This window comes from Heteronotia binoei, chromosome 17, assembly GCF_032191835.1.
Source record: "Heteronotia binoei isolate CCM8104 ecotype False Entrance Well chromosome 17, APGP_CSIRO_Hbin_v1, whole genome shotgun sequence".
Classification (NCBI taxonomy): Eukaryota; Metazoa; Chordata; class Lepidosauria; order Squamata; family Gekkonidae; genus Heteronotia; species Heteronotia binoei.
Window position 1 is genome coordinate 7448899 of NC_083239.1, and position 15818 is coordinate 7464716.

Here is a 15818-nt window from a genome sequence, read left to right on the forward strand (position 1 = left end):
TGCAGTAACAACGGAGGCCTTAGCAGGGTTTCTCAAGCAGAGGGCCTCCAGTGCCTAAGCATAGACTTGAGTATCCCAGTGCATTCAGGTGGCAGATTTGACTTTTGGGGTATCGACAATTCCAAGGATAGTTTCCTGATTTTGAACTTCTTCATTCTAGCACCAAAAATGACCACCAAGGAGCCGCCACACCCAACAACTAAAGAGCCCCCAAAGCCATCAACAAAGAAGCCAGAGATCCTCACCCCTGGTAAGAGGTACTTGTACGGCTGATGCATGGGAGTATGTGGAACAGAAGGCAGTTAACAGCTTATATGGACATACAAGGGGCAACAGAGAAAGAGAATACATTTTTGCCTTTTAACCTCTCCCTCTCCCCACAATAGTCCAGGATGGGACCCTTTTCTGCAGTCCTGTTCAAGCATTTACTGAAACATTTCTGTTTTCCCTCTCTGTTTTGTGTTCTTGTTCCGTCAGTCACCACAGAGCACATCTTGCTTGCTTCTAAAGCAGAGTGGGGTGGGAGGGGGGAATGCACATGATGGCTAAGATTCTTGCCGATCCCTGAAACACTCGACTTTACCCTGTTTACTCATGCGCAGTGACTGTACCCTGTTTATATGCAGAGGTGAGGGATCTGTGCTGTTGATTCTGCTAGCTCCAAATCAGCCCTGCGCCAGTAAGGGGTTTTGAAATGATCTGAAGAAGGCCTCTGACCAAAAATCATGTGCACATGTCATGATAAAGAATGTGGGGTTCATGCATTGAACCCTAATCTTCCAGTTGTTTATGCATAAACTCTGTCTTTTTATTTAGGTATTTTATACCCTATTCCCCTTCCCCCATAAGGTGCCAAAGGAGTATACAACTTCATTCCCCCAGCCCCGTTTATCCTCACATCTACCCTGTGAGAGTAGGTTAAGCTGACTGGTCCAAGGTTGCCTGGTGATCTTCTTGCAGCATAAGAACATAAGAGAAGTCATGTTGGATCAGGCCAACGGCCCATCCAGTCCAACACTCTGTGTCACACAGTGGCAAAAATTTTTATATATACACACACACTGTGGCTAATAGCCACTGATGGACCTCTGCTCCATATTTTTATCTAAACCCCTCTTGAAGGTGGCTATACTTGTGGCCGCCACCACCTCCTGTGGCAGTGAATTCCACATGTTAATCACCCTTTGGGTGAAGAAGTACTTCCTTTTATCCATTTTAACCTGTCTGCTCAGCAATTTCATCGAATGCCCACAAGTTCTTGTATTGTGAGAAAGGGAGAAAAGTACTTCTTTCTCTACTTTCTCCATCCGATGCATTATCTTGTAAACCTCTATCATGTCACCCCGCAGTCGACGTTTCTCCAAGCTAAAGAGTCCCAAGCGTTTCAACCTTTCTTCATAGGGAAAGTGCTCCAGCCCTTTAATCATTCTAGTTGCCCTTTTCTGGACTTTCTCCAATGCTATAATATCCTTTTTGAGGTGCGGCAACCAGAACTGCACACAGTACTCCAAATGAGACTGCACCATTGATTTATACAGGGGCATTATGATACTGGCTGATTTGTTTTCAATTCCCTTCCTAATAATTCCCAGCATGGCGTTGGCCTTTTTTATTGCAAACGCACACTCTCTTGACATTTTTAGTGAGATCTACCACGACCCCAAGATCTACCACGACCTCTTGGTCAGTCTCTGCCAGTTCACACCCCATCAACTTGTATTTGTAGCTGGACATTGGGGCCAAGAATCCCAGCTACAATACAAGTTGCACTTGGGCCCTGTGAACCCTCGGCACGAGCCTGCACCAAGAGGTCCGTGGCCTCAGATCCCTTGGAGGTCGCTGTCTCAGATCTCACCTAAACCTGTACAAGAGAGTGTCATCCGCAGAGAAGGCGTGTAGCAGGAATTAAAATGAACAAGGATTTCTCCTGCTTTTCTCCTCCTTAACACACACAATCTCTCTCTCTCTCTCTCTCTCTCTCTCTCTCTGAAATGCTGAGTCTTCTTAGCCATTTGTTGCTGAAAAGAAATGCAAGGAACTCTCTTGCTGTACCCAGTGGGTGTTCAGATAGCAAAGCTTAACCAGCCAGGCCTGAAGATAGAAGGGAAAGTGCCAGTTAATAAAGAAGCCAGGCAAAGGAGATGGATTGTGTGCTCATGGGGAGAATGAATCTTCCTGCCGAAAAGGAGCCAGGAACCAAAGAGCTTTGGGCTAATTAAAGTGAGTAACTCTATCCCAAAGCCTTGTGAATTATTGATCTGGCACAGGCTCCCGATGGGCACTTGTGGGCTCGTTTATCTCTGCAAGTGAAGGTTTTGTTTGTTTCCTTCCATGCCCGTTCTCCTGCCTGGATTTAATTGCTTCAGCTCTTTTTCTGTTCATCTCACACACACGTTTTGTACCTTTTTGATCACAAACCCCTTTTTCTTTTTAACCACTGTGTGGGCTACTCCTCTGACCTGAAGGGCTAGCTGGAAATGTAGAACACTGGCTGGGTTAAATTCCAGAAACTAAATATCCTGTGCACATTCACCTGTGAGTAATCTCCACTGAACATGGTAGGGCTGACTTTGGAATGAACATGAGTAGCATCTGGTTGCAGGTCCCTTCATTATGCTGTATAGATTTGGTGAGTGCAGGGGGGAGGAGAAGAAAGTGAAGTAAAGTGAAGCATAGGTTTGGTCAGGAAATTCTGTGTCAGTGCTTTCCACCTTAGAAATGCACGCCCCCATCCCTTCCGCTGTCTGAAAGCATGGATCTTTCTTTCCAGATAGCTTTAGGTAGAGCCAATGTGGTATACTGGTTGGAGTGCCATGCTAAGATCTGAAAGGCACTTCTTTCTTTCTTTCTTTCTTTCTTTCTTTCTTTCTTTCTTTCTTTCTTTCTTTCTTTCTTTCTTTCTTTCTTTCTTTCTTTCTTTCTTTCTTTCTTTTTCTTTCTTTCTTTCTTTCTTTCTTTCTTTCTTGTTGTTTTATTATATTATACATACAACATATAACATAGCCAAACATACATACTCTGAGAATTCAACATACCCACCAACATTACCAAAGGAACGTATAGATAACTTTCTAACACTTATATCTTATTCTATCTATTCAAATCTTAAATGTTCCACCCATTCGTACACTGGTTTCCAAGTATCATTACATTCCATATATTACCATCTCTCAACCTCGTGGTTAAGAGATCCATTTCTACAGTCTCCATTAATTTAACTATAAACTCATTCCTATTTGGAATATTATAGGTCTTCCAATATCTGGCGTACAGAATTCTGGCAATAGTTAGTATATGGAGCAGAACTTTTTTTTCCGATTTGGACACATCAATTTTACAGACATTTAATAAGAAAAGTTCGGGTAGATGGGGGATTTGTTTTTTTTAATATCTTTTGAATCCGTATGGACACCTGAATCCAATATTTCTTTGCCCTATCACAGAGCCGCCATATGTGGAATAGAGAACCTTTCGTTTTGTTACACTTCCAACATTTATTTGAAACCTCTGGATATGCTCTGGACAGTTTATCTGGGGCATAATACCAGCGATAAATCAATCTGTACAAATTTTCTTTAAATAAAGCAGATTTTGTCAATTTCAAATTTTCTTTCCAAATCTTTTCCCATTCGGTAATTTCAATACTGTATCCGAAATACAGAAGGCGCTGCTGTGGAAGCTGGCTAGGTGACCTTGGGCTAGTCATTCTTTCAGGGATGGGATGCCCATTCACTTCAGGAGAGCCAGTTTGGTGTAGTGGTTAAGTGTGCGAACTCTTATCTGGGAGAACCGGGTTTGATTCCCCACTCCTCCACTTGCACCTGCTAGCATGGCCTTGGGTCAGCCATAGCTCTGGCAGAGGTTGTCCTTGAAAGGGCAGCTGCTGTGAGAGCCCTCTCCAGCCCCACCCACCTCACAGGGTGTCTGTTGTGGGGGAGGAAGGGAAAGGAGATTGTGAGCCGCTCTGAGACTCTTCGGAGTGGAGGGCGGGATATAAATCCAACATCTTCTTCTTCTTCACTGGGGACTATCCTGGAGGGGTGTGCTCTATCCTCGGCCCATGCCCACCTCTGATGAGGAGGAGCACAGGCACAGTGGCATCCAGCTTCAACCCTGCAGCAGCAACACCCATACGGCTCTCGCTGGCCCCACTCACTGTGCTGAGGCCAGCAAGGAAGCAGCCTGAGCACGGGGGCTTCAACTTGACCTTCTCCTGGCACAGGAACAACGCAGCTAGTGAGCGGGAGCATGGGCACAGTGGTGAACATATGAAGCTGCCTTATACTGAATCATGCATGGCTTCAACCTGTGAGGAGCAGTATGGAGGTGCCACAACAATGCCCAGGTCCCTCCTATGCCAGCCCAGGCATGGTGCAGCTGGTGAAGTGGAGGATAGGCACAGCAGTGACTGGCTTCACCCTATGCCGGTTGAGAAGTAGCACGTTTGGAGAGGAGAGGCACGGCAATGCCTGTTTTTAACCTGCTAGCTTTCATGAGGTACAACTGATACGGAGGAAAGTGGTGGCACCTCCTTTCTCTCTGGCTGGAGGGCCAGTTTGGTGTAGTGGTGAAGTGTGTGGACTCTTATCTGGGAGAACCGGGTTTGATTCCCCACTCCTCCACTTGCACCTGCTGGAATGGCCTTGGGTCAGCCATAGCTCTGGCAGAGGTTGTCCTTGAAAGGGCAGCTGCTGTGAGAGCCCTCTCCAGCCCCACCCACCTCACAGGGTGTCTGTTGTGGGGGAGGAAGGGAAAGGAGATTGTGAGCCACTCTGAGACTCTTCGGAGTGGAGGGCGGGATATAAATCCAATATCTTCATCTACCTCACAGGGTGTCTGTTGTGGGGGAGGAAGGGAAAGGAGATTGTGAGCCGCTCTGAGACTCTTCAGAGTGGAGGGCGGGATATAAATCCAATATCTTCATCTACCTCACAGGGTGTCTGTTGTGGGGGAGGAAGGGAAAGGAGATTGTGAGCCCCTCTGAGACTCTTTGGAGTGGAGGGCGGGATATAAATACAGCATCTTCTTCTCAGGTGAGGGGGGCATGGCTATCAGAGGGGGGCATGGCTATCAGAGGGGGAACGACCACTTTTCAGGTTCATCTTGGCCTCTCAGTCCATCTCTGCTCATTCATCTTTAGTCTAACCTACCTCAGAGGCTTGTTGTGAGGATAAAATGGAAGAGGAGGAGAAAATTATGGCCAAGAGACAGGAAGAAAGAGGGTGAGACCTCACCAGTAACCCCTGGCTTCTGTTCCCTCAAGGTACAATGGCCAGCCCTCCACTAACCGGTTCCCCGGAGTTTCACCCTGCGGGCTTTGACTCTGCAAGCTTCATTGGCGGGATTGTCCTGGTACTCAGCATCCAAACTGTCATCTTCTTTGTCATCAAGTTCCTCCGCTCAAAGGACAGCACCTATCAGACACTGTAAGTTCCCTGCCTGACCGACTGGGAGGGGAGGCTGGCAGAGAGGAACTGCTCAGGATGTACTTTTGCACGCTTTTTGGGGGGGAGAGCAAAGCGGATCAAGCCCTTTTGCCCAAAACACAGGGGTGGGAGGCATTTCTTGGCAAACATGCCTGCGCACACAATTCTTATCCTTTTGTGCAGTTCTTTGTATGGCACATGCGTACAACCAGCTGTGCTTAAGAACTGGCAGTTCTGATTGCCACCGGGTGCCACAAAGCTCGGTGCAGTTTGTGCCTGCTGTCTCCTCCTGATGACCTTTTTAGGACTCATTTCCTCTCGGCAGGTATTTGCTGTCTTGTGGACAAGCTGCGTTCCTTCCTTCCTCAAACTGTTCTGCAACTATTTTTGCTTTCTTTTGCTTTTCTCCTCTTTCACCAGGGGCAGCCCTGCTTTTCCTCCTCCACCCCACCCTTGCAACAAGTCAAGGCTGTCTCTGGAACCTCAAAAATATCAAGGCTTTGATGCTTGAGGGTTTTTAAAACATATTTTTAAACCTTATTTTTAATGATCAGCTTTTCTGGGGTCCTTTGTTTGTATCTAGTTCAATGGTCATAGATTACTGTGTCAATCCAAAACAAAGTCCAAGTGACAGATAATAATAATAATAATAATTAATAATAATAATAATAATAATAATGATAATAATAAAATTTTATTTATACCCCGCCCTCCTCGCCGAGGCAGGCTCAGGGCGGCTTACAGAGTGTGGCAAAAGCCATGTTAAACAATAAAACAATTATACATTTCTATACCATTTAAAATTTACCATTAAATTTACATAATATAAAAGACAGAGGCCAACCAAACTGCCATAAAACCTCATGGAAGGTTTTGAGTTTGCCAGAACATCATGCTGGATTTTTTTTTTAAATCTGAACTGGCTGCCTGTGGTTGCCTTGAGCCTTTTTAAAACTGCAAAGCGGCCTAAATCAGTCTCTGGGGCATGTCTAGTTTGGCTGTCCGTTGCTTCCCATGGATCTGTTGTTCCTTGCTTCGGTTAATTCAGAGCCAGCCGTGGGGCAGCTAAGAATCTGGGGAGGGAGTGATCTGGGGGAACAGATGAGAGGAATTGACAAGTGGCCAAATCAGGGATTATGTGGGTGGGTTTTTTTTTCTTGAATTGCCTGGGATGAAGAATTAGAAGCCTGCTGGTTTTCCTTTCCAGCTTTTTAAAACCTCCTTGAGCAAAGGGCTCTTCACCAAAGGCAGCTGGGCAAAACCATCCCACAAGCTGTGCGTTAGGGCTTTCTCAGTCCTGGGCTTAACTGGCAGGATTGAACGCAACTGTGCTTTCTAAATTGTGGCTTCATTCACACGCTGTACTGCTGTGCATCTGATATAATTGCGTGTGCATGCTTTCGGGCTGCTTTGGGAATACAGGGAGAGTAGCGGTCTGCTGTGCCCATCTGCAGAGACTGTTTCTGTTTCTTTTCTAGCAGGCCAGAAGCATCCCCGTTTTGCTCCCAGTTGCTATGACTGGCTTATCCCTGGGGTGACCATGTTCCAAACAGGACAATGCGTTGGGTCTTTTTAAGGATCCAGAGGAAGACGGGTTTTCACAGATGCAGCACATCCCATTAGTGTTGGGGAAAGGGGAGAGAGAGGGGGACAGCCTTGGCTGATTTTTGCTCTCTTTTCAGTTTATGAGGTGTTTCCAGTCTCCAGTTCTCATGCACTCTGCTCTAAGATTCTTTGCTGTAACTCTGCCCATACCTTTTCTCACACGCCCCTGGCTCAAAATGTGAACTAATTTGCCCGCATTTCTGCTCCTGTGTCCCTGTGGGCCTTAGTGGCCTCATCATCCCATGCTATAAAGTCTGCTTATATCAACACACGTGTCCCTGGGAGGCCTGTGCTAAAACTGTAATACCCAGGCCCAGTTCAGAAATGGACTTTAGATCCCACTGTGCTGTTTTTCCAAACTGAAATGGCCTGGTTTTCCCACTGGAGGAAACTTGGGTGGATCTGAAGCAGCCCATTGGTACATACAGATTTCTCTAATGGGGCAGCTCCATGGGGCTGTTTCAGGACAGGAAAATGGTCAGGGAGGAGGCTTAAATCCCCTTTTCCATGCACTACCGTTCCAATGCAACCCAACAGCACAGATCTCCTAGAGCACATCTGTTGATAGAGCTGGGGGTGGGGGGAGACACACAATTAACTTTGTATCATGTGATTTACCCCCCTAGACATCAGGGTATCTTCTTTCCCCCCACCCAGTGCCAGCATAAACAGATGTGCCTTTGAGTTTGTTTAAGGGATCTTCTAATGCTTAACATTGTGTCTAATGATGTCCTCAATTCCCACTCATCCCCTTTTTTATTTCCTTTGCATGCTGCTTGTCACCAGAGAGGAGAACCAGTAGGTGTAGCTGTGTGTGAAAAAGCAAGGGGGGGAAATATAACAGGCTGTGTCTGGAACAAGGAAAATGTATCACCTTTTCTTACCTCTTCTCTCTAGTGGTGGTGTTCCTTCAGTCTGGCAGGGAGCCAGTTCAGTGGCAACACGTGGTTGTATTTTTCTTATGCTCATACACCTTTCCACTGCAACGGCACAGATTTGGATGTTTCTGCTCAGGGGAGAAAGACCTTCCTTGCACATAGAGAAATAACACATTGGGTTGCAGAGAGATACTAGACTAAGTTCCATAACATCCTAGTTATCTATATGCAGGGATTTTGGGGGAAGAGAAATACTGAGATTTCCCACACACACACACACACAACTTAGAGAAGTGAAATCCAACAAAAAGCTTTCCTGCTCAATACATTTTTGGACTTATCTCTGCAGATCCCACTTCAGTCACCCTTGTTTCATCCCCTCTGGTTGTTTCCTAGTGGAGGAATGTCTTTCTACAAGACCGTTAATTTTCATTAAAAGCCATTGCCATTTGCCTGGCACTGTTAGTCTCATTAATAGGCAGCCTTGTTTTTCTTGAAACGATGGATGTTCCTGAAGGCAGAGTTGGAGAGTAGAAATTCGCTGTCCAGACTTAGCGAGTTTCGGTACCCTCTAAGAGCCTGCCTCCTTGTTAATACCTGGCACATGGAAGCATCCACCTGTGCACAAAAACTCTTGGAGCAAGAATTCTGATGCTTCCTGACGAAAGGGGCCAAGAGAAGATAGGTGGGATAGAAAGTTATTTATAAAAGTCTTTCTGTCTTGTACCTTGCCTATTCCATTCTCAAGGTGGTTTTTAACAGGCCCGGAAAACAAAGTAAAGTGTAAAAAACCAAAACCACCCCCTCCCTGGATTGTTAATGTTTTAGAAGACCAACCCGTAGCCTTGAAATTATTAAAACAAAGAATCTAATAGCCAAGGCAGGCAAGGGGAAAAAAGACCATCATGTTAAAACAGCAGGGTAACAATTTTCATGTATTTAGTGGCAGGAAGGAATAATTAGAAGGCTATACAAGCAACAAGGAAAATCAATGGGAGCATTATGAAAAGCTCGTGGCTTTTTTTTCTTTTATGCAATCAAGTCACAGCTGACATGGCAACCCCTAGTGGGGTTTTCAAGGCAAGAGATGTTCATGACCCTGCATTGTGACCCTGGTATTTCTTGGTGATCTCCCATCCAAATAGCGACCAAGATAACCCCCGTTTAGCTTCTGAGAGCTGACAAAATCAGGCCACCCTGGGCTATCCAGGTAGGGTTGCCAATTCCCAGGTGGGGGCAGGGGATCCCCCGGTTTGGAGGCCCTCCCCCCGCTTCGGTGTTGTCAGAAAGTGGGGGGAGGGGAGGTAAATGTCTGCTGGGAACTCTGTTATTCCCTATGGAGATTTATTCCCATAGAAAATCATGGAGAATTGATCCACGTATCTGGGGCTCTGGGGGGGGGCTGTTTTTTGGGGTAGATGCACCAAATTTTCAGTACAGCATCTGGTGCCTCTCCCCAAAATATTCCCCAAGTTTCAAAAAGATTGGACCAGGGGGTCCAATTCTGTGAGCCCCAAAAGAAGGTGCCCCTATCCTTCATTATTTCCTATGGAAGGAAGGAATTGAAAAGGTGTGCCGTCCGTTTAAATGTGATGGCCAGGACTCCCTTTGGAGTTCAATTATGCTTGTCACAGCCTTGATCTTGGCTCCACCCCCAAAGTCTCCTGGCTCCTCCCCCAAAGTCCCCAGATATTTCTTGAATTGGACTTGGCAACCCTATATCCAGGTCAGGAAGGTGAAAGTTAACAAAAACCCTGGCCAAAAGAATGTGTTTTTTTTTCCCTTTCAAAATCACAAACACAGCACCTCTAATTTTGTCATGGGCAGCAAAGCTTGTTGGGTGACACTGGGCCAATCACTCTCTCTCTCCCTAACCAGTCTCAAAAGGAATAATTCTATAGGAATCCTGCAGCAGTTTAAAGACTAGCACATTTTTATTCTGACTTTTGTGATCAGAATTGCCCTGATCACGTGTTACAGTGAACACACATACATCCTGTATGTATTTATATAATTTGGTTGAAAGAGAACCAGTGAACGTTCAGTTTACAAAGAAAAGTGAGGTTCAGATCACATTCTGAGCTCTACACGAGTTGAATGTAGCATGAGAATTACTCAGTGCGTGTATCAAGAAAAATCAGTACACAGATTGTGTGTGTGTTCAGTCTAGTTTGTTAGTGGGCTAGTGTTGTCCTAGGATATGGCAGACCCAGCTTGGTGAGAGAGACTGGGAGAGCCAGTTTGGTGTAATGGTTAATATGCGGACTCTTATCTGGGAGAACCGGGTTTGATTCCCCACTCCTCCACTTGCACCTGCTGGAATGGCCTTGGGTCAGCCATAGCTCTGGCAGAGGTTGTCCTTGAAAGGGCAGCTGCTGTGAGAGGCCTCTCCAGCCCCACCTACCTCACAGGATGTCTGTTGTGGGGGAGGAAGGTAAAGGAGATTGTGAGCCACTCTGAGACTCTTCGGAGTGGAGGGCGGGATATAAATCCAATATCTCCATCTACCTCACAGGGTGTCTGTTGTGGGGGAGGAAGGGAAAGGAGATTGTGAGCTGCTCTGAGACTCTTCGGAGTGGAGGGCGGGATATAAATCCAATATCTTCTTCTTCTTCTTCAAATTACCAATCAGAAGTGCTCTAGGTGATGTGCTTTTCAGGACTGTTGTGGGGATAAAATGAGGAGGGCAGAGCAACGCTGTAAACTGCTAGGAGACCTCTTCAGAGGAGGAAAAAAAATATAATTATTGGTTTAGACCATCCTTGAGAAAGGAGGCACTGAACTCTTCACATTTTTATGTGTGTGTGTGTGTACTGACTTTGGCAGTGGCAGCTTTTGCCTGTATCTCTTCCATCCCCTTTCTGCCCAAACCCCAAAAAGCGCATACACCTTGAATGATGTGAAAGAGGGTGCTATCAAGTTGTGTGTGTTTTTCTCCCGTCAGCTGAGGAATTCTGTGTGAGCTTGCTGTGTGTCTCTCCTCTTGCTGCATGGTTTTTATGGTTTTGAGAGAGCCTGCCTGGTTCTCCTGTGCTGCTTGGAGCAAAGACCTGTGATTTCTGCTTTCGATTTCTTAATTAAAGCTTGTGGGATTTTGATTTCGCCAAGGCTGTTGAGTGATTTCTTGTTTGCAGGAACGGAGTCTCAGACTCGGAACTACCTTAGCGAGATGTCTCAGAAAAGAAGTTCTGAATCTTTCTGGGCATGGCCTGGAGGAGGGAGGATTTGGTGGCACCGCCTAGGACCAGAACTGGATAGCTGGTCTTGCCTGGTTGGGCTGTATGGGAAGCAGGCGGAAGGAAAATGGACCCAGACAATTGGGTGCCATTTTGGGTTGAAAAATTCCTATGGGCTTTCGGTAACAACAGCAAGCCCCGCAAGGACTCACTGTAAGGGGGACCATTTAGAAATCTCCTCCCTCAAGGATTCTGTAACTTTTCGATTCAATTCAATTTTTATCTGTATCCCGCCCTCCCCGCCGAAGCAGGCTCAGGGCGGCTGACAACATAATCAGTACATTAGTTTTACAAGGTATTTGAACATAGCTGATTAACACATTGATTAAGATTCTACTAAAACTCTAAAATCAATAAAATCATTAAAATTAATATACTGGTGCTCTTGTATAGGTTTCACTAGCAGTTTCCCTTAATCGGGGAAGGCCAATCGGAACAGGGTGGTCTCGCAGGCCCTGCGGAACTGTTCCAATTCCCGCAGGGCCCGCAGATCCTCCGGAAGCTGGTTCCGTAGGCGTGGAGCCATAACAGAGAAAGCCCGATCACAATCACGGGTACTCTGAAGCTTTACCTCTCTCGGCCCGGGGATACTCAGCAAGTTCTTCCCAGCTGACCTCAGCTGACCCCAGCTGACCTCAGCACTCTCTGGGGTTCGTATGGGGAAAGACGGTCCCTAAGGTAGGCAGGTCCTCGGCCATATAGGGCTTTAAAGGTAATAACCAGCACTTTGTAACGAATCCGGTATGTAACTGGCAGCCAGTGCAGTTCGCGCAGCCCCGGCTGTATGTGCTCCCACTTTGGGAGCCCCGACAGTAGTCTAGCAGCCGCGTTCGTGGTGCTGAGCATCTTTATTTTTTTTTTCTCCCCTCTTTTTTTTATTTTAACGTGCTCAGCTGCTCTCAATGAGCTTCGCCTCCTGGAGTCTTCTCATCAAACTGTTTGGGGGTTGTCATCTTTTGGTGACTTTGGAGTCATATTTCTCTGCATACTTGGGGAGTTTCCTAAGTAAGCTGAAACTTGCGGTTTGCCCAAAGGCCTACTGGGCTTCTTCTGTAATCCAGGAGTCATGAGAAACCATTGAAACACATAAATATTAAGCATCCCCAGTGCTTACCATGTATAATATTTGTGTCTGCATAGAATTTCTAACTATTCCTGTCCAGATGTTAAGGGTGGGATTTCCACATAGGCTTAATCCTGCAGCTGGAAACTCAAAACGGCTTTTAACAGGAGAGACACCCTGAAGGAAGGATGCCTTCCCAGTGTATTGTCAGCAAGCGTCCTTTCCACCTTCTTCATTCCCTGCATTATACCGCTCTTAGTTTTATACCGGCAGTCGGGCAGGGAGCGAGTGGTGAAGGAGCAGTTGGCAAGTCCATCTGTTGATCTTCCCTGCCAATTAAGCAATCATTTTCTGTCTCGTGGGTAAAGGTGGTTTTGTTTTGTTTGCCATAAAGTTACAGATGACTTATGCCCATCCCATGGGGTTTTCAAGGAACAGGCATTCAGAGATGGTTTGCTGTTGCCTGCCTTTTCATCATGACCCTGGTATTTCTTCGTAGTCTCCCTCCCAAATACTGACCAGGGCCAACCCTGCGTAGCTTCTAAGATCTGACAAAATCAGGCTAACCTGGGCTATCCATAAGAACATAAGAAGAGCCCTACTGGATCAGGCCAGTGATCCATCTGGTCGAGCATCCTGTCTCATACAGTGGCCAACCACTTTCACTAGAGGGCAAACCACAAGGCATGGAGGTAGGGTTGCCAATCCCCAGGTGGGGGCAGGGGATCCCCTGGTTTGGAGACCCTTCCCCTACTTCAGGGTCATCAGAAAGCGGGGGGAGGGGAGAGAAATGTCTTCTGGGAACTCCATTATTCCCTATGAAGATTTATTCCCATAGAAAATCATGGAGAATTGATCTGTGGGTATCTGGGGCTCTGGGGGGACTGTGTTTTGGGGTAGAGGCACCAAATTTTCATTATAGCATCTAGTGCCTCTTCCCAAAATATCCCCAAAGTTTCAAAAAGATTGGACCAGGGGGTCCAATTTTATGAGCCCCAAAAGAAGGTGCTCCTATCCTTCATTATTTCCTATGGAAGGAAGGAATTGAAAAGGTGTGCCGTCCCTTTAAATGTGATGGCCAGAACTCCCTTTGGAGTTCAATTATGTTTGTCACAGCCTTGATCTTGGCTCCACCCCTAATGTCTCCTGGCTCCACCCCCAAAGTCCCCACGTATTTCTTGAATTGGACTTGGCAACCCTACATGGAGGCCAAGACCTTTTCCTGATGTTGCCTCATGGCTCTGGGATTCAGAGGTTTAGTGCCTTTGAATGTGGAGGTTCCCCTCAGTCACCATGGGTAGCAGACACTGATAGATAGAAGAAGAAGAAGATATTGGATTTATATCCCGCCCTCCACTCCGAAGAGTCTCAGAGCGGCTCACAATCTCCTTTCCCTTCCTCCCCCACAACAGACACCCTGTGAGGTAGATGAAGATATTGGATTTATATCCCGCCCTCCACTCCGAAGAGTCTCAGAGCGGCTCACAATCTCCTTTCCCTTCCTCCCCCACAACAGACACCCTGTGAGGTAGATGAAGATATTGGATTTATATCCCGCCCTCCACTCCGAAGAGTCTCAGAGCGGCTCACAATCTCCTTTCCCTTCTTCCCCCACAACAGACACCCTGTGAGGTAGATGAAGATATTGGATTTATATCCCGCCCTCCACTCCAAGGAGTCTCAGAGCGGCTCACAATCTCCTTTCCCTTCCTCCCCCACAACAGACACCTGTGAGGTAGATGAAGATATTGGATTTATATCCCGCCCTCCACGCCGAAGAGTCTCAGAGCGGCTCACAATCTCCTTTATCTCCCTACCTCACAACAGACACCCTGTGAGGTGGGTGGGGCTGAGAGGGCTCTCACAGCAGCTGCCCTTTCAAGGACAGCCTCTGCCAGAGCTATGGCTGACCCAAGGCCATGCTAGCAGGTGCAAGTGGAGGAGTGGGGAATCAAACCCGGTTCTCCCAGATAAGAGTCCGCACACTTAACCACTACACCATACTGGCTCTCCTATCTATCCTCCATGAATCTATCCTCCATGAATCTGTCTAATCCCCTTTTAAAGCTATTTATTCCTATGTTTGTCACTGCATCCTTTGGGAGTGAAGTCCACATTTAATTACTTTCTGTGTAAAGAAGTATTTCCTTTTGTCCATCCTGAAGCTGCTGCCCATCAGCTTCATTTGATGCCTTTGAGTTTCTAGTACCAGTCTCAATACTGATCCTTGTAGGTCCCCCCTGCTTACTTATCTCCATTGTGAGAACTGTCTGTTGATTCCTACTCTTTGCTTCCTGTCATTTATCTCATTTTTTTTAAAATACAATACAGCTTTATTAAAAGAATCAACACCAAAATATACATATCTATCTTCATATACCAAACATTGGCAAATATAAGAGTAAAGTACAGAGTACATATCTAAAATCTCAAACAAAATGAATATCATCAGTTCTGGTGACCATATAAATAGTGCTAGGTGCCCTCAGTGGCTGAGCATCTGCTTGGGAAGCAGAAGGTCCCAGGTTCAATCCCTGGCATCTCCAAAAAAGGGTCCAGGCAGGTAGGCGTGAAAATCCTCAGCTTGAGACCCTGGAGAGCCTCTGCCAGTCTGAGTAGACAACACTGACTTTGATGGACCGAGGGTCTGATTCAGTATAAGGCAGCTTCATATGTTCATATGCTTGGGGAGGGATGGTGGCTCAGTGGTAGAGCATCTGCTTGGGAAGCAGAAGGTCCCAGGTTCAATCCCTGGCATCTCCAAAAAAAGGGTCCAGGCAAGTAGGCATGAAAATCCTCAGCTTGAGACCCTGGAGAGCCACTGCCAGTCTGAGAAGACAATACTGACTTTGATGGACCGAGGGTCTGATTCAGTATAAGGCAACTTCATATGTTCACACACAAAACAAAAAAAAGAGACAAACAAGATAACTTGTCCTCTTATCCCACAATTGCTAAACTTACTCAGGAGTCTTTGGTGACCTTGTCAAAAGCCTTTTGAAAATTCAAGTATATAATGTCTCCTAGGTCACCATTGTCTACGTTTGTTTACTTTCTCCAAGAACTCCAAAAGGTTGATAAGGCAGGGCTTCCCTTTGTAGTAGCCATCCTGATTTCCCCTCAGCAAGCTTTGTTCCTCTATGTGCCTCAAAATTCTGATTTTTTTACAGTTTCTACTAAGTTGCCTGAGACAGACATTAGGCTGATGGACCTGTACTTTCCTGGTTCCCCTCTGGTCCCTTTTTTTTTTTAAATGACATTTTAAAAATTGCTACTTTCCAGTTTTCTAGTACAGCAGCTAAAGTTAGTGACAGATTACATACATGGGGTAGTAGATCAACAATCTCAGATTTGAGTTCCCTAAGAACTCTCAGGTGTATGCCATCAGGACCTGGAGACTTAGCAGTTTTTAATTTCCGCAATAGTTCTATAACTTCATCTCTCATCAAATCAATTTGGCTTAGTTCTTCAGATTCCCTTCCTGAAAAAAGTGTCTGTGTGACATGGTATATGCCCCACACTTTCCACAGTGAACAAAGGAGCAAAAAAATTAATTGAGCAGTTCATTGACCTGCCCACTTCATTGACCTGCCCACTTCATTGCCTTCCT

At 46.1% G+C, this 15818-nt stretch overlaps 1 protein-coding gene across 2 annotated transcripts in view; it reads left to right on the plus strand.

The window, feature by feature from the left end:
• Window positions 1–15818, plus strand: part of CD164L2 (CD164 molecule like 2) — a 60291-nt gene that overhangs the window by 35331 nt on the left and 9142 nt on the right. Inside the window, exons 4-6 of one of the 2 annotated variants that reach the window (XM_060257996.1) lie at window positions 161–250; window positions 5264–5426; window positions 7818–8133. In XM_060257996.1, coding sequence (XP_060113979.1) covers window positions 161–250; window positions 5264–5426; window positions 7818–7833 — 269 coding nt within the window. In that variant the 3' untranslated portion in view covers window positions 7834–8133. Of the gene's footprint in view, window positions 1–160; window positions 251–5263; window positions 5427–7817; window positions 8134–15818 lie in introns of those variants that run through there. The other variant, XM_060257995.1, reaches the window with a different exon arrangement.